This window comes from Tamandua tetradactyla, chromosome X, assembly GCF_023851605.1.
Source record: "Tamandua tetradactyla isolate mTamTet1 chromosome X, mTamTet1.pri, whole genome shotgun sequence".
In the NCBI taxonomy this organism is placed as follows: Eukaryota; Metazoa; Chordata; class Mammalia; order Pilosa; family Myrmecophagidae; genus Tamandua; species Tamandua tetradactyla.
Genome location: NC_135353.1, coordinates 82,866,019 through 82,886,044, shown reverse-complemented (window position 1 = coordinate 82,886,044; position 20,026 = coordinate 82,866,019). Strand labels below are relative to the sequence as shown.

General features: G+C 34.9%; 1 protein-coding gene across 5 annotated transcripts in view; it reads left to right on the top strand.

The window, feature by feature from the left end:
- The window catches only part of DACH2 (dachshund family transcription factor 2), a 782,542-nt gene extending 767,658 nt beyond the window's left edge, over positions 1-14,884 (top strand). For 2 of the 5 annotated variants that reach the window (XM_077145232.1, XM_077145231.1), the window contains one exon: positions 14,348-14,855. In XM_077145232.1, the coding sequence (XP_077001347.1) occupies positions 14,348-14,397 (50 nt within the window). In that variant the 3' untranslated portion in view covers positions 14,398-14,855. Of the gene's footprint in view, positions 1-14,347 lie in introns of all 5 variants that reach the window. The other 3 variants (XM_077145234.1, XM_077145235.1, XM_077145233.1) reach the window with 3 other exon arrangements.
- Positions 14,885-20,026: the final 5,142 nt, after the last annotated feature.

Sequence of the window (20,026 nt, the reverse complement as noted above, 5' to 3'; positions counted from 1 at the left end):
ATTGCAACAACCTCTTGGGTAAGTTTTTTATTTGTCCACGTCATAGCAGGTGCAGAAGAGGTATTAGTCATCAGCTGGTGGTGGTGTTTCTGCAGGTTCTGGGCAGTCAGCGTAATTTCCTTCATCTATATTATTAATGGCTCAGTCTGCTGCTATGGATTTATGTCTCACCAGTGTTCTGGGACCCAAAATGGTCATTTTGCACCTTCTGGAAAAACACAAACATGACCTCTTCCCCACATTAAAGCAAGATCAGGTCCCTTCCATTGACCTGTTTGTAAATCTTTCCACAGTACTAATGATGTGGGATATGTGAGTGTTCCCTAGAAATGAGTTTTAGCTGATGTGAGGGAGTTTTTAAGATTAAAAAAAAGTATAAAGGGCTAAAGCTAATCTTCCTTGAGGGGAGGTAAGGTATTCTCCCCCTTTATTGTTTTTCAAGCATTGTTTAAGAGAATGATGAGCTCATTCAATAATGGCTTGTCCTTGTGGATTATGTCGAATTCTTGTGGTATGAGAGATATGAAAATTTGTACAAAGATGTTTAAAACTGTGACTTATATAAGTTGGGCCATTATCTGTTTTGAGTGTTGCTGGTTTACTCATAATGGGAAATGCAGCTAGGCAATGGGAGATAGCATATTTTGAGCATTCCCCTTATTGTCAGGTAGCAAAAATGAAAGCAGAGTATCAATACCCATAGTAAATGACCAGGTTTTATAAAATTAGTTGTATCCATTTGCCTTAATTGGATTATTGAGAAGGAATGCAAGAATGAGAATTCTTTATAATTGATCATGCTTGGTTTTGGTAATTCTAATATTTTTACATGCAGTTTTTATGATATTTTTATATAATAGTGGCCAAATTCCAATTTGCTTACATGACTGGGCCCAGTTTGGTCCTCTGGGAGCTGGCTAAGGACTGAGAGGAGTTTCCTGGGACCCAGATATCTTTATCAAAGTACACCTCCTTCCAATAGGATGGCCAGTCTTCCTAGCTAGAGTGTGCATTTTAACTGTTTCTTACAAAGTTCACATAATAGCAACATCAGTTGCATGCAATGGGAACATCAAGTGAACAGAACAGATTCCACAAATGCATCTTTCCCTTGCATTTAGCCCTTAGAATCTGATCTGCCCCTTATGCAAGCCATGGTTATTTTGGGATAAATTTCATTTATACATATATATTTTATATAAATACAGGACAAACCATTAAAATATTTTGGCTAAAAGGAATTTAAGTATTTACATGATTTGAACATTGTTTAGGCAGTAATAGATTTACTTACAGCAATATTACTTTAGATTAATAGATTAAGCCACCTGGTATGGAGCAAGAAAAGAAACATTTTTTAGCCAGTATAATGATACCCAGGAGAAAATTAGTAAATCTTTTTCAAACAGTGTGATTATTCATTTTTCTTACACAACCAAGGACATGATAAAAGTTAACATAAGTTATTTTGATAAAACACAGACTCTCTGCTTTTTACACTGATTAGTTAGAAGACTTTTATAACTTTTCATTAGAACAGGCTAAGAGTCCAAGAAAACTTTGTCACTTTCACAAAGAGAAAACTAAATTTTAGTCTTGCCTTATTATATTATTTGATATTAAAGTTGTCCATAGATAGACCCATTAAATCTTTCTTGATTTTGATTATAATTTCCATTTTCACAAACCTTCAGCAACTTATTTTATCAGTTTAAGCTTTGTCTTACATTTCTCTCATTTTGTAATAGCTATTCATTTTATCTTAGGACAAAACTATTCTCTTTTTCCTATTAATAAAAATACATCTTTTATATTTATAATTATTTTAAGCTAATATTTTACCACATACAATTACCATCAAAATCAGATTTGTCAGAATAGTGTTAAATACTTAAAATACTTTAATCAATGCATATTTGAAACATCAATATGCAATTTTAACAAGAATTTTCCCTTTTTTAAAAAAAATTTTGAATATATTTCTTTTTCAAGTATGAATAGGAGCTAAACTCATGACCAGTTTCCAAATTGCTGTTTGTCAAAGACCTGAGTTAACAAAAGGAGATGGGGATGCCATTCCTATTCCTTGCCACAAGATTCTATTTGTAGCATTGGTATAAATTTCAGTAGAATAATTATTTATAGTAAACCAAGATAATTTAACCAAACACTTAGAGTCAGAACTACAATCCTGAATTGCATACCCCTTAGGGGACCAATCCATTACAATTCCATACAGGCTTTCATTCAGCATGGCATTGTTCCCATTGAATATTTTCTGATTTAGGTGTCCATGTATATGAACTTTTATATAAAGGCAGCTCATTACGAACAAATTCAAAAATTAATTTTTCTTTATCTTGCTCTGCTAAAGGTATGGTAAAGATGTAATCTTTTAAATATATTACAATAATAAACCAGTTTTTAGGAATTATAACTGGCGTTGGCAAGCCAGATTGTAATGGCCCCATAGGTTGAATTATAGCATTAACTTTTCACAAATCAGTTAAAATTCTCCATATTTCCTGATTTCTTTTCTATAACAAATACTGGAGAATTCCAAGGACTATGAAATTCTTTTATATGTCCTGTTTAAACCGTTCTTGAACTAACTGAGTTAGAGCCTCTAATTTTTCTTTAGATAAGGGCCACTGCTCAACCCCCATAGGCTCATTTGTTTTCCAAGTTAAAGGTATGGGTTGGGGTATAATGTTAGCAGTGACCACAATTATATATTTGGAGAGCTAAGAAAAAGTAAAAGTACATACTGGAGTATGTTTAAGATTAAGAGTCTCATATCTGCTTTTTAATTGTTCTCCTACTTTTGTCCAAGTTTGAGGATTAACTGTACTTCCTTCTGGAAACCATGGGCAACAGTCCTGTACATGACTAAGAAAAGTTTCTAACTAAGACTGAGAAAATGTTACGCCTCTAGTGGACAGCATAGATTTATAGAGGTTTCTTTCTGCTGAACCTGAATACCCCATGTTTTACATCTTGCTTAAAATATTTCCAGTTTGTTCCTTATCTTTTTTGTAGCTCTTAGTAGCTCTCTATAGCTCTTAGTAGCTCTTTGTAGCTCTTTGTAGTATTTGTAATGGACATTCCTTGAGCATCTCCTTAGGTTACCCTTTAAGAGTTCCCCTGTGAGGTGTCTGTTTGGGCACCAATTGCCAACTCCAGCTCAAGCAACTGTTCAAACAGGGTCAGAAGGGGCAGTGGGAGATTGAGGAAAAAACACAACACTGAGTTTAAGAGAAAGTGGGGGCTAGGTGGTTCATTGCTTGACTGAACACCATGACCATGAGAAGCCAGCACAAGTTTATTTTATACTGTTTAACAACAGAAACCTAGATAAGGCAGTGAAGTACATGAGAATGTGCTTGATGTAAAGAATAGGGATACAAAATTTTCTTGAGAACAAAGTGAACATTAATTAGCTTGTTTGAAAATGCAGGGGCAGAACTTTCCCACAGTAAGGCCGGATTAGATAAGGCACAGCCCAGGCAGGACCTCATCCCACTGGAGACCAAGGGGCCATGCCTCCAAGGTTACTCTGATGTGACCTTGCCAGCACTCAGAGGCCTGCTTCATGAAAAACCTGATCTGAACCCTAACAAAATAGGGCATGAGATTTTGTTGGTTTGCCCCAATAAATCCTAGATTGATTTGGGCAGTGAATAAACAATTATTTGCAAAGTCCCCTTGGGGGAATGGGGAGAAAGGAGGAAATATTCAACTACCCTATTTGGAGAATTTCTGATATTCTCACAAGCAGTGGGGACAATCAAATCAAAAGGGTAAGCCTTTGATCTTGGTGTTAATCACAAGAAACTTATTCCTTGCAAAGGATAGGCTAAGCTTAATTAAAATTAGGCCTGAGAGTAACCCCCAGAGAACCTCTTTTGTTGCTCACATGTGGCCTTTCTCTCTAAGTCAACTCAGCAGGTGAACTAACTACCCTCACTCCTATGTAGGACGTGACTCCCAGGGTTGTAAATCTCCCTGGCAATATAAGACAGAGAGCCTGGGATAAACCTTCTTGACCAAAAGAAAGTGGAGAGAAATGAGGCAAAATAAAGTTTCAGTCACTGAGAGATTTCAGAGTTGAGAGGTTATCCTGGAGGTTATTCTTATGCATTATATAGAGATCCCTTTTTTGTTTATAGTGTATTGGAGTGGCTAGTAGGAAGTACCTGAATCTGTTGAGCTGTGTTCCCATAGCCTAGGTTCTTGAAGATGATTGTATAAAGTTATAACATTTACAATGTGACTGTGTGATTGTGAAAACCTTGTGTCTGATGCTCCTCATATCCAATGTATGGACAGATGAATAAAAAATATGGATGGAAGATAAATAAATAAATAATGGGGGAGCAAAAGGGTAAAATAAATGGGATAGATGGAAATACTAGTGGTCAATGAAAGGGAGGGGTAAGGTGTATAGTATGTATGAATTTTTTATTTTTTATTTTTATTTCTTTTTCTGGAGTAATGCAAATGTTCTAAGAAATGATCATGGTAATGAATACACAACTATGTGATGATATTGTGAGCCATTGATTATATACCTTGTATAGAATGTATAAAAAAAGAAAGTAAAGCCATCCAGAATGCAATACACCAGCAATCGACTGGCTTTTATAAAGGAGATATATTGAGTTACAAATTTACAGTCCCTTGGAGGAAAGATAGTTAACTTTCATCTGTGTTTCTCTGTCACATAGGAAGTTCACACAGAGACATCTATCTCTCTTTCCTGGCTTCTGAGTCCAGCTAATTAAGTTAAATGTCACTCATTGTGGAAGGCACTCCCTTTAGCTCACCACAGATGTAATCAGCCATAGATGAATTTACATGCTGATGATTTAAGTCCACAGCAGCAGAGTTGGGCATCATCCCTTGGCCAAGTTGACATCTCAACCTCACTACTACAGGCATGGTCTATCCCAAGACAAAATTCTCTTCCATCTATGTTACTGTGGAACTCAGAACAAGTTATCTGCTTCTGATATACAAATGAAGGACAGTCATAGGATCAATGTTTCATTTCCATAGGGAGTAACTGGAAGGAATACATGCAGGGCAAACTTCATCAGATTTCCAGGTCTTAAAGTCAACTATTGAATGATATTTTATCTTTGGGGCTTGAGAGAATGGCAGTCTGTCACATGAAAGGCAGCACGATATTTGTTGCCACTTAATTTAGAGGTTCAGATTTGCTGACAACACAGACTTTAGTGTTATAGAAAAAGAATTTATTAGAAAGTAATCAAAAGATTTTAAGAAATGAGACATAGTTACATCAAGATGGACAGCACCACCACCTGAAGAGAAGCTCTGAGGAATCCCCAAGACAGCATTTGGAGTCTGACTGGGAAAGTCCTGAGTGAAGCAGTCTTCTCTCAGATGGTATTCCAAGGTCTATTTAATGCTTGGTGCAGTTTATATGGTGTTTTTACACAATAGTGACCAAATTCCAATTAGCTTGCATGACTTTGCCAAGATGGTCCTCTGGGAACTGGCTAGAGACTGAGAGGAGTTTTCTCGGACCTAGATAACTTCATTAAAGTTTGTCTCCTTCTGGGAGGATAGCCAGTCCTCCCAGTTGGAGTGCACATTTTAAGAAATCAGCACCAAGGTCATGCAATAGCAAAATCAGTTGAGCCCAACAAAGTCTACAAACTTAAACTTAGTTTCTTTTCTTCTTTATGTTTCACATTCCTTCCCTTTCCAAGCACTTGCACAGAAGCCCTGTTGTTGAGGACTCCAACATTGCCAAGCCTTGGAGGTACAGTTTTGTACTCCATTCCACCCTCTTCAAGCATCTGGATGGCATACAGTCTCTCTGCCTTCTCTGGCACACACTATCAACCCTCTCAAAACAGTGACATGGTGTCCAGGCTTTCTCCAATACCTGGGGAACGTGCTCCACCTCTCTGAGCACTGGGGCAGGAACACTCTTCTTGAACAATGGGGTGGCCAAGCTCTCATCAATCCCTCAGGCATCTGAGGGCCCTGAAGTGATAACACTCTTCCTGAACAAAGGCCCACCCTCTGCAAACTCCAGACCAAACTTACCATTTCCATATACATAGGTGAGTCTGCTCTCTTGGCCTGGGGTGTCTTAGCTCCCAACCTTGGCTTCTATGGTTCTGCCTTTGAGGTCATTTTTCCTTCAATAGGTCTTAATTCTATCCCTTTTAGTACAGGCTAGTACTGGTTCATTTATACAGATCCAGCAACAAACTAGTTGATTTCATATATAGCATACAGAGTTTCTAACTCTGAAAATAGAACATTACACAAATCTTTTCTGAATAATTCCATCTCCAAGCCTGTCTAGTATTCAAATGGTTGACTTGTTAAATCCTCAATTTCTTGCTTCCTTGCACCCAAGAGTTCAGGTCTCAACTTATCCCTTTCTTCTTGCATTTTACTATAGGCTGCAAGGAGAAGGTTGGATTTTCCATATTTAGTTTCAGAAATTTTGAAAGTTTCTCAGTTTCATATCTAAGCTCATCAGGTTCAAATTCTCCCACCAGGACTCATTTTGCAAAGTTCTCTGCCACTTTTAAATGAGGATCACTTTCCTTCCAGTTTGCAATTACACATTCATCATTTATGTCTCAGGCTTCAACTGAAGTAACTTTAGAGTCCATATTTCTACCAAGAGGCCCCTCGAAGTAATCAAGACCTTTTCTATCAATAATGCTTCCATAATTCTTCTGGAATCTTCAACTTATCCATTTATAAATCTGTTCCAGCATTTTTGTATTTGCATCTAATAACACCATACTTCTCTGGTACCAAAATCTGTCTAAGTTTTCTAAAGCTGCCAAAATACAGTACACCAGAAATGGGTTGGGTTTTTTCAATGGGGATTTATTAGTTTACAAAGTTACGGTTCTGGAACCATGAAAATGTCCTAATGAAGGCATCCTGAAGAAGATGCCTTCTCTGAGGAAAGGCTGCTGGCATCTGGGGTTTCTCTGTAATGTGGGATCATACATGGCAATGTTTGCTGGTTCTTCTCTCCTGGGTTCTGGTTTCAATGGCTCTCTTTCTCAGCTCCTTGGGTCCTTGCTTGCTTCTCTCAGGTTGTTTCAGTCTAAGATCTATGGGCTTTTACTTTTGTTTATGCTCTTCACAAAGGACTCCAGTGAAGGATGAAGACCCACCTTGAATGGTCTGGGCCACATCTTTCTTAATTGAAATAGCCTAATCAAAAGATTTCACCACAATAGGTGTGCCCCCACAGAATGTATTAAAAAATCATCTTTTCTGGGGTATAAGCAGATTCTCACCAGCATGGAGTAAAGGGTTAATATATACAGTGTTTCTACTTAAGGTAATGGGAAGGTTTTGGTAATGGTTGTTGGTGACGGTAATACAACATTCTGGAGGAATTAACTGTACTGAATTTTATATGTGAATGTGGTTAAAAAGAGAAATATTAGTTCATCTATATGTTATCAGAATAGACATTAAAAGAAAAAAATAAAACTACAATGGAATAAACCCTATTGTGCAAGTTAGACTATAGTTATTAGTGCCAGTATTAAAATACTCTTTCATTAATTATAACAAATATACCCCACTAATGCAAGGTGGTAATAATAGGATAGTATATGATACCCTGTGTTTTATATGGTTTATGCATAATATTTCTATAAACCTACAACTTCTCTGACAAAAATATGCATTAATAAAAATGTAAAAAAATTAAAAATAAGAATTTTTTTAAAAACTGCAGTTGAGAAGCAAATAAATGTTCAACTGAGATATTAAGATATCCTGGTAACTACATTTCAACATATTATGGGAAATGTTGGAGGTTGTCTTTTTTTAACATAGTAGAGGTACTTATTTACATTTTTTCTATTTTTCTCCATTTTTTTTTCCTTTGAAATCAGGGATTATAGTATTTTCCCATTAATTTAGCACAGCAAAGGAATAGTTAACAGTTACTAAAAGAAGCACTTAAATTATACTTTTAAATCTTACATTAAAATATTTCCAATGCACATTCTATACAAACTAATAAATTTGATCTTTACAAAACATTCTATAAGTTACATATATTTATGGTAGTTATGTAATACCTTAGATTCTCTAGAGGAATGACTTAGAAATATAAGCAGCTTACCACTTTTCACTGCAATATTACCTAAAATAAGAAACAATGAAATATTATGATATACTGTGTATGATATGAATGTTTAATATGGATTAATATGACTCCTAATATAGCCAGTTTTCAATAAATTTTAGTTTTCATTATCCACCTTTCCCTTCTTTGTCTTTTCTCAGGAAAAGTGGAATCCAAGAACTTCTAAAGCTCTTATGTAGCTCAAAATTTATAGGTTTGTGTACACCCATTTGCTTTTATTGCCATTTTATCCTGGTACATGGGAAGCACAGTGAAGTGGTAGGAGAAGCCCTGGTCTAGTAGTCAGGGTTTCTCAGTTAATAACTGGTTCACTCAGTTATTAACCTTGAGAATTCATTCAACCTCTGGTTGCCATAACTTTAATAAAATGGGTATAATAATGCTTGCCTCAGCTTCCTCATCAATAAGTTAGATCCATACACTCTGACAAGTAGAATATATCATTATTACTATACATTAAGTAATACTCATAAAGTTAGAATTTGTGTTTGCAAATGTAGATTTTAGTAGAGGTGATAATCCATTTGCAAAGAAGAAACTGCTTGTACTCATCTTGGTTTTGATTAAATTATAAGCTGGAAGGTTTTTTAAACTAATAAAGTTAAGTGGTAATTACTTGCATAGAATCTCCATTTTTACAAACTGCCATATTCTAAACATAAGCACCAGAACTTTTTGAGAAATGACCACCTAAAATGTTCTTTTTTAGACAAAAAGGAGTCAAATACCATACTGTTATATTTCCTGTACCTATCTTTCAGTGCTCTACTTTTCCTACTCTTAAGTTGGTAACACCTAACTTATACTACTGCACTACTGTCCAACTGGATCCCAAACTAACATCAGTTACTTTCACTTATGTGATTTGAGAATGTCATTTTCTGAACAGTTTTCAACAACTAGAGTTCACACAACTAAATATGTATTTAATTTAGATTGAAAGACAGAAGTGGACCATTCACCAGCACATTGATTTATCTCTCCATTATTCAATTTAGGGAACATGTCCTTCCAGAGATGATCTTATTTAGTGCCACATAAAATAGTGCCCATTTGAAAATTAAAAACACATCACAAATTAAACAACATAAATAAAACCTGGAATTTACTACTTGATAGAAGTCATTTATAAAATATTGCTATTAGTTCAAGAACAAATTAGCAACTCCAAAAGAAAGGTTTGACAGCCCAAAGTATGTCTTTAATCAATCCTATTAGTTTTTAAGGAAGATGTATTTGTTACATAAGTAAGCAAGTGGTGAGAAAACACTTGGGAAAAAAAACCCACAAACCGTGGGTAAGAAAATGTAAAAATGAGCTTTATTCTAGACCTAAATTAAAACTTCAAAAGCATTATAGACACATTTCTTGGTAGTAGGTAGAAAATTAAAAAAAAAAAGCAATTACTTTGAAATAATCATCCTGTGAGATAAGGAATTCTCATCCTAAGGGGAAATCACAATCATTAACAAAGAATTTGACTCATAAAAAATTGTGGACCTTTACTCATGTTTTACCTTATGGAAGAGAAAATTTTCTAAAAGCCTTGCTTTATTAAGCCCAGTCATGCATTGCGCTGTGGGTTGTAAAGCAGTAGAACATGCATAAGAGTCTCATAAGCAGATTTCAGAGTTAGGGACTATCATTTGCACTTCTTTATATTGTCAATATCACCCCTAGAGAATGATATTAAGCTTTAAACTACTGTAAATCTACAGGTATGCACATCTTTGTATGATTTCATTTTTAATAGAATGAGACTCAGATAAATGAATATTCGATAAAGGCATAACATTAATAAAATAATACAATTATTATACACTTTTATTAAAATCATGAACATATATAGCAAAGTAAATGCTATAAAACAAGTTCATGGCTTTAAGTGAAATGCATTGAATAGATTTTGGATTTTCTTTGTTGGAAAGAAATTTTGACCAAGTTTTAATTGTTTATTTTTCTGTGCAGCCTGAACACTGCTGCTGGAACTCCAACTGGTCATAGCATGAATAGGGTGTTGTAGCAGTTACCTGCTTATCAAGTATTGTAATTATTTATAATTCATACTCAGATCCTTAAAACCTGGAACCTTCAATTACTATTTGTTCATTACTGATAAACAGATCTTTATACGTGCAAGAAAAATGTGCTAGAGTATGACCTTCACAAGTTTTTAAGGGATAATCAGAACTATGATAGAAGCAATACTTTATTTTTCTATGACCACTTTTTTCCAAGGAGTTCATAGTGTTTCATAAATGTTATCCCATTAATCTATACAGCATACTTGTGGGAAAAGTAGGTGGAAGAATTTTTAAGAAAAAGTAAAAGCTATTTCCAAATTAATGATGTAAAAAATTAAAATGCAGCTCCACCTACTTTAAACTGCTATTACTATGAAATAGCTTTATATTTTGCTGATCTGTGATGTAACAAGAATTATTAACAGGAGGTAATTCACTTCTGAAGTGATCAATATTTGTTATCATTGCTTTGTTGCTCACTTTCCTGAAAACAATCATTTGTCTAAAGTGTTCTCTAAGGGAATATAGGGAGCTTTAGCCTCTATATTTCATCACACCTAATTCTTCGCCTGATCTGGTGATGGCATAACATGTCATTTAATCTCTTTCTACCAGCACACTCTTTATCTGTAAAGAAGGCATTGATAAAAACAGACACTCAAGCCATTAAAAATATCCCTTATATTCTTTTCTGCTCTCCTCTCACCCCCATCTTGGTAAGCTCTCAGCAAGCAAACAGAATGAAAAATCTACAGGCATAAGAAATGAAAAAGGAAGCCATGATGGGTCAGTCACATCCTGGACATTTTCCACAAGTCACATCTGGTCTAGACATGGCCAGATGCCTAAGATATTCAAATGATTAGAACCAAAATAGGTCATTTGATGTGAGTTGCCCAGGAAACAGCCCCAGTTGGTTTCAACTGTTCAGTAGTAGAAATCGGACCACAGGCTGGTGGTAGATACCTGATACAATCAATTTCATGTTTCCTCAGAATCTCATAGGATTGCATTCCAATAACAGTCCAATATAATAGAACAGTAAACAGTATTTAAATGATCACAAAGATTTAATGAATCTCTTAAAGTGTCCTCCTTACACAAAGCAAAATATAATCGATTATATTATTTTTCCACCTGCCTTTGACAGAAGCATCACACATATTACACAAAAGTCCAACTGGTTTTGTCCATTCTCTGATAATCAGCTCCCTGTGTCAGTACATGAAATTTCTTCTGAAATGATCACCACCCCCACACCACACATTTAAAGTATTAAATTAATTCATATCAGTGTGACATTCTAGTATTTCCATGCTCTGAAGAAATTTATTCTAAGGCACAGGCATTTGGCTGCCGGTGCTCTTTACAATCTGTAGGAGGTCTGCTTACATAGAGCTGGTGTACTGCTTTACCCTAATTCAGTGAAGTAATACCAAATTAGAAATGTCATGGAAGAGGACTGAGACAAATCAAATCAAACTTTTTATTAATAGCATACATCTGAATGGAATAACAATGAGGTGTGAAAAAATATAATATCCAAAAAAGTCTCATCATTTTATATTCAAACATAGCATATTTTGGAGTGTACGAGAAAATAAATAGCATATTAAAATAACCAAGTCACTTAAAATTAATGTTTTTTTCTTTTTACAAGTAGATATTTTTAATTTACTTTGGCTGAACTATAAAGAATCCTCACATATTTTCTTCTGTCCTTTTGCCACGTATCTGTCTTTATGAAACCTGATTTCAAGGTATTCCTTCTTATAAGCTTCAGATATGTACCACACACGGGAAAGTCTTATTGTTTCTGAGTTTGTAACAGCCAGTTGTGGCCCTTCAAAAAATAACTCAACTGAACAGTAGAGGCTCATTGCCTTTATGATGGGGCAGCATATCAGACTTCTTAGAAGTGGAGTATGCCTATATCAGGCAATGCTGTGCTAAGGGAAGGACTGCATAAGCTTTTGTTTTTATTTTTAAGATGGCCACATTTGTACACAACAAATTCCCCCATTTACTTATCTGATAAATCTTAAAGCAATAAACTCTATCAGTCAGCTCTCCCCAAATGTCAGTTTGTATCACTTGTAAGTTCTGAAGTTCCCTTCAGAGGCTTTGTTTTTGCTCTTCCTGTCTTTACTCTTGTTTACATCCAGAGTGCATATTAGATCATCTCCATTTGCAGCACAAGTACAACCCCTCTTAACAATATGAAACATTCAATTACTAATTAGCTGTTTCCTGTTCCTGGTGAAGTGAGTATGCTGGGTTTGGATTAAAATTCAGCTATTGCTCTCCTTTGTTTATGGTTCCAGATGTTTTTTGTTTTATCTAGGAGTTAACTTTGACAGCCACTACAAAATGATAAATCACTCATATTATAGCTGAAATGCATTTTGAAATTGAAATGTGGCAAACTTTGAGATTGCTCCAAGGATCAGTATCCATTAGCAGGTCAATACTAGCTCCTTCCTTATGATCATTCAGCATTGGGATATGTAAAATAATAACAGAATATATGTTAACATTCTATAGCATGCTAAATAAGATTCTATTTTGGTACTATTTTCCAAATTGAGAGAAAAAAAATTATGATGAAATCTCTATTGTATCCTGGATAGAAAAACAAATTCATATTGATGTTGTCTTCTTTTGCTTTTCCAATACTTGTTTTTGAATTTTTGAGCTTCCATGGACTCTATTGCTGATAGGCTTTGTAAACAGGCACATTTAATAAATACTGTAGACAGATATATTTGTCTCATTGAATAAAGACAATAATTAAACATCATAAAGGAAGAATGTTTTCATAAAGAAAAAATGGTTATTTTTTTACCATTCATTACTGTGCTTATGTGCCTTTTACTTAAAGGACATTTTTTTTTGCCATTGCTTCTAATTTTAAAATGTTCACAGTTTGTATTGCATGATTTAAGCTTTAGCTGAATCGAATAAATTCCAATCCTAGTAAAGTTACTGTCCGCCATTTGATTTGAATAGCTTTCTTTTGGCATTTAGGCTGTGTATACAGAGGATGAGGTAGTCTTGACAACTGAGCAATTATCTGGTCAATTTCTTCACAATAAACACCATCAAACTCCACAAAGGAGATTGAGCAATTCTTCAGGGTGGCAAACTACAAACAGTTTCCAAAAACTTAAGTTTTGTTTTCTTCTGGTCTCTGAAAAGTTCAGATGAATTTCATGAGCTCTTTGGGAAAATGTCTGGTTGCCCACTAATGAAATCCAACCCTCCAATTAGTCTGAATAACATAGACCCAAGCTCTTTATCTTCTAATACCTTAGCACATCTTTATTTTTTGTTTTGAGGTATTATCAAGAAAATTCTACTGCCTCAGCAAAACAATTTCTACAAATGAAAAATATTTTAAAGATGTTACTCAGAAGATTAAAAATAATATATTTTCTTCTTGACAGTGCTAAGCTTTAGTTAAATTGAATTAATACTTTGAACTAGGCACATCAGTCCAAAAATGATAATGTATTACCTTTTATATGTGAGAATGATACATTTGACTCACAAGCATAGACTTTAAATGTTTCTTGAGCACAGGTGATGCGTACTGATGCATTCGCACTTTCTTTTCTGGTTCCTCTTTTGTAATCAAAGAGCAGTTTTTTGAGACAGCCAAGTAGTGACTAGAGTCATAAGCCATGGCTATATAGAAAAAAAGTATGCACAAAGAGATGAAATAGTTTTTTTTTTAATTTTCCAACCATGACTTTTATCCACATCAATCAAATATTATCTGATTCTAGGATGGTGTAGACTGCTTTGATTACTGAAATTTAAATGGATAAAAATTTGACCAAATACTATGGTTAAAAAGGTACTCAAGGAGAACAAAAAATTTAGATTAATATAGACATTATAGTTCATGAACAGTACCAGTTTTACATGTCTTCTGTGCTTTGGGAAGAACGATGCTATAGGATGAAATTTCAAGAATCTTGGAAAACTGCCAAATTAGCATATAGATATCTTAAGACATGTTACAGTGTACCAATGCTAAGTGGAGCTTGTAATATCAGATTGTTTTCTTTCTGAAGATAGAAGTTTTAAAGTATGAATTAGAATTATTCCTCAGAAGAAGTAACTTGTTTTTTTTTCTTTTTTAAAGGAGGTAACTATTGCTGTTTAGCAATGGCACAACAGTTTTATTCAGCCTGAAAGGTCCTCACTGGCTTAACATAAATGAAGATGCTTGTGATTACAGTTTATCTCTGAAACTATTCAACATGAAGTTATTTTGATTGTTTATCAGCAAATATATGTTTACTGAAGCAGTTATTCAATCTATACTGTTTTTTTAAAGAAATGTATGTACATTTTAAGAGTGACGATGTAAACTTTGTCCTTGCACTGGATTGGCCCGCCTAAGAATATGAGCTTAGTCCTACTAGCTAAAGTAATCTGACCATAATTGATGCTTTTCTATGCTCATTTCAGCTTGGCTTTTTGTTTTTTAAGGAAAAAAAATGCAGCAGTGTGTTAGAGGCTAGAAACTAATATGTATGGTTTCTCTGTTCTATCACATATTAAGTTAAAATACAACCTCTTTTAAAAATGTATTTGCTAAACTTCCACATCAGTAAAATCATTTTGAATTTGCATATTGTCACTGAGTTCTTATTTTCAAACTGGCAAGTGAAATGATTGAAATTAATAGACTCATAGTGCAAACCAAAATACCAGAACTTGGACAGTGCTTTCAAAGCTTCTTTTTGGTTTGATTATTTCCAAACAAATATGAACATACATCTTATTTAAGGTCACCTGTTTAAATAGGCTGAAATTCTTGTCTTTAAGTCTTCTATTGACTGATACTAAATTTTTTCCTCTCTGTGTGTAATTCATGTACATGTTTCCAGGAGGAAGGGTTGCACTGAGAAGAAGTGAACCAAGAACTGGAAAACCCTTGAATATGATTTTGTAAATGTTTCCTCTAGAACCATCTTCATATGAGGAGAAAAAGTTGAAAGAGAAATATGTCTACTCTGATCTGAAGAAATTCCAGATTTCCCTAAAGATCCAAATGCCCATCATAGCCCAATTAATCAAAGCTAGTCATAACCTTGCCCTACAGTTTATCTAATCTCCATATCACCTTCCCCATGTTCATTTCCTTTAAAATCCTGGAGCCCACCAAAATTCTGGTTCACCAAGGAACCTCAGTTCTTTCTATGCTGTACCACCTCTCTTCCTTGGTCTGCCTTGTGAAAGGTGTGTTTTATACCACATTTCCTGCAGTGGGCCACCCAAAGACTATAGTTCTTCTAGCTTGGGACCAAGTTATTAGTTCCATAGATTTCTCTGTTACCATCAATACCTTATACATTCACTTATGGAAACATCAAGAGTACAAACACTTTCTTGGCTTCATGTGAGAAAGATTCTCAAGAGAGCATTATTGCAAGGTTAATTAATTACCAAAACAAACTTATGCCATTAGCTGGCCAAATCCCAAGGGTCCAAATGTCCAATATTGTTTGTCATTTGGCCTACCTGGTAGCAAGTTAGCGTTGTTGGATGTGATTCTGTGTCCTGTGGATGATTGGAATTTATGGTGAAGTGAAAGCAACTCCAGGAATCTCCTGGTTATTTGGAGCCCATTTCGTTGGTCCATTTGAAGAGACTGGGTCTGAAAAATACTGGGAGGTAGGTTCACATTGTGCTCCCCTGCTTCCTAAGATAGGATTGCTTGTCAATTCAATGCAAACCCTTGACCACCCCTCCATAGCCCCCTCCTCAACACCATCATCTTCCTCTAACAAAATAGGAATCTTAGCTTAAGTAAAGGAACTGGGCACAGGACTGTAATTCTTTGCATATCAATTCTTTCGTAGGTATAAACATTATCCTGCTAGGCTTGGGAGATTAGTATTACATCATTTCCCTTGCACCCTTTTTGGATAACGTACAATTTATATTTATCATGGGAGTGGGACTGTAGGTGCTGGATCAACCTCAAGAAAATTTAAGAAATTATGAACTCCTCAAGTTCATTGCTTGTGGAATAATGGTGGGTGGGCCAGAGCTGCTCCCACCATCAGATACTCATGGTATCTTCATTTGTAACTACAATCCTAGTGTCTTCTAATACCTTTCTTCCCTTATTTCTCAAATCACTTAACCTTTTGGGAGGATGCAATTGTTTTCACATTTCCCAACTAACTGATACATGCATAAATGAAATTCAAGTGATTTTTTCATTAATACTCCACTCCCAAACCCAACACATACCTTGTAACTTCTTTCTCGGGAAAAAGTGGATGATTTCCAAAAAATAATTCTGTAATAGATATATCAATGAGTGTTCTCTAGAGAAACAGACCCAATAGGAGTTATCTGTATATATGACATTTATAAAAGTGTTTTTCACAACCATGGGGGTGCAAAAGTCCAAAATCTGTAGGGCAGGCTGCAAGCTGACAGCTCCAGTGAAGGTTTTCAATGGACTCCCCAGGAGAGACTGGTTGGCTAAAGGAAAAAGAGAGATTCTCTCTTCTGAATATTCCTTAAAAGACTTTGGGTGATTACAGTAAGTGTCATTTCATTGCAGAAGACACTCCTCTTAATGGACTGTAGATGTAATCAGCCCTGGATGCAACCAACATACTCATGATTTAAGTCCATGAAATATCCTCATAGCAAGAGACAGGCCAGTGCTTACTTGACCAGACATCTGGGCACTATCACTTGGCCAAGTTGACACATGAACCTAAATATCACAATAAATTCTTATATTGGGGAGAAGAAAGAGTGTTATTAAAGACCATCAATATTCTTATATCTGAAAAATAAGAACACAATTGTTATTTGAAAAATTATAATTGCAAGGAGTTGCTTCTTTGTTAGGCAGCTCTCAATGTTAGAATGGTCAAAACTGAAAATGAACCAAAATTGTCACCACTTCAACTTGAATGGATGGAGGAAAACTACTCGAATCAAGCACATAGTGTCAACAACTGTGACATTAGTTATTATATGTTCTTCCATTATCAATATCTTAAAATGCCATCTAAAATAATAGAAATATGGTAGATATTACATATAATGTAAAATGAATCAGCAATTTTCATTCCTGGTTGCACTCATGTGCATGCATATGTGCAAACACACATAAATATATACAGAAATAAAATACTTTTGCTTCTGTCAAAGAATTTCTGAAAACAAATCTGGACATTGTTTCAATTATAACTGGTTAAATTTTCTCTCAAGGTGTATGACCAGCTAAATTATGAAGTGTAAAAATGAAGTGAGGTATATGAAGAAAGTTGGCTAGTATGGGGTTGGGTAGTCATTCTGAATGTATATTGCATAGATAATGATAAATTGGAAGTTTTTAAAAACGATCTCTCTTTTGCCCCATATAGGACATGTAATATTTCACTTTTTTAGACCTTCACTCAGTTATCTTGAAATCCTTCCTTTAAAGTTTCTAGTTTTAAATGGAACAATAGTAGAACTTAGAAAATAAACTAGGACCCTGTTCTAAGTCTTAAATCATCAGAAGTGTTGGAAACAGAAGTTTCAGGAAGGCAAAAATACTGATTTTGCAATGGTAATGCTGACTGGAATTTCAGGTTCATTTAGTAAGAACTTTGGAACTGATCTAAACCCCACTGCCAACTTCCTTCACTTATTCAAATCAGAAAGCTCTGATAACCAGTGTGCACTGTAATAACCACAAATGCAATTGAACTCAACTTATGAATTGCTCATGGTATGATAATTCATTGCATTCTGATGAGGATCTCCTTCACATTTGCATTGACTTTTTTTTAAAGTGAAATAAAGCCATGATCTTTCAGGTAAAATTTTCATTTGTAAGATATAGTAGTGGTTGACTCTTGGGTTTCCATGTCATCCATGAATTTAGAAACATATGAAGATCTTAAAAGTTCTAAGCAACATGAACACCTACAAAAATTATCTTAATTAGTCAAAGGGAAGATTTAAAACTACAAGCAAGTGTTTAGGTACAATTCAGTGTGTTACACTGAAAAGGATACTTCATATAACAAGAAAAGTTTCCAGTGGATTTGAGGTAATAGGGTTTATACAATAAACAATTAGAAACACTGAAAATGCTAGTTATTAAATGGTACAGAGCAAAAGAAGGAAGGACACGCTATATTGAAAAACAATGGGCAGGCTTTGTAAAACTTGCATAGAGCCCTAAAGAACAGGGATGATTGAAGTGGAAAAGGTAAAGGTAAGAGATCCCCACCAGCTAAACCCCAGAATAAGAAATTGGAATGGTATGTACACATGTACATACCATGTGAGGAAAGCACTGTAAGGAAGCACAGAATTCTTGTTCAGGTTTAGTGGAAGATAAGATTTCATTGTTAAGATAGGGCTATATTATAAAGCCATTTAAATATGCAGCAGAGAGCATATAATGGAAACTTTTTTGAAATATTAATCCAACATCAGTATAGGATGGATTGAAAGGAGAAGTTGCAAGGAAACATTTAAGCATCCTACAATGACACTTTCAGATTTCCCTTCTTTATATTTCTAATTTAAAGGGCAATTGGTGTAGTTAAGTATGGTAGACATGCTATCAGTCTTCACAGATGCTTACAGTTAATAAAGAGAATGTGAAGCATTCTGTGAGTCAATCAATATTGTTCTGGTTTGCTAAGCTCTTAAAAAAGATACCATGAATATATTTGGCTTTTACAAAGGGAATCTGTTAGCTTACAAGCTTACAGTTCTGAGTCTGTGAAAATGTCCAAATCAAAGAATCATCAGGTGATGTTTTCTTCTCAAGACTGGCTGTTGGAGATCCTGGATTTCTCTGTCATATGGTGGCATCTGCTGGTTTCTCCTTTCTCTTCTGGGTTTCATTGCTTTCAGCTTCTTGCTTCCATGGCCTTCTCTTTCTTTGTCTGAATTTCATTCTCTTATAAAGGACCAGTAAGAGGATTAAGATTTGCCTTCAATGAGGTGAGGCACATTTTAACTTAAGATCCTACTCACCAAAAAATCCTACTTATAATGGGTCCACACCCAAAGAAAACGTGTGGACCCATCATAAGAACCAAAAAGGTTCTTAACTTTAAGAGCATATCTTTCTGGGATACATACAGCTTCAAACTGTAACTAATTTGAAGAAAATGAAGGTTCAGTATTTGGACTTAAGCTTCTATAAACATCAATGAAATCATAAACCATCAACTGAGTTTTATTTGAAATAAAGTATTTCAGCTGAACACTCAGTTAACCTAATTCCTCTGCCTTTACTAATTTAAGAAATCCCTATTATAAAAAGCATGAAAAAGGAACATCTTTTTTATAGGAACCATGATTGCAAGGTAGGCCTCACCTCTCTTCCTTCCCTCCAAAGTTTCACTCCTTTTATTACTTGTTTATGTGAACTGTTCTGCCACTTAAGAATACAAGCTCCCACTAAGCCTCACTCCTTATTACCTGTACTTCCTTGCTTGGGCTAAACCCAAAATGACAGGTCATGTAACATTCTCAATCCCATAAAAATCCTTGCTCCCATCACTCAGCAGACTGAAACGGGGAAGAAGAAATTCCATATCCTGCTAGCAAGGTTGCACTTGTTGCTGTAATCTTTGGGTTTTATATGTAATGCAGAATTAGGTGATCTTTTTCCCATGACTAAGATTCTTAGATTTGATAGGTAGTTGGGGATTTTTGGATGTCAATGATTCTACAGACCAATTATTTTATGGATTTAATTAAATTATGTATATTGATTTATAAAGGAAATTTTATAATTGATAATAGATAAGGTCTATATGGAGAAATTTACTTT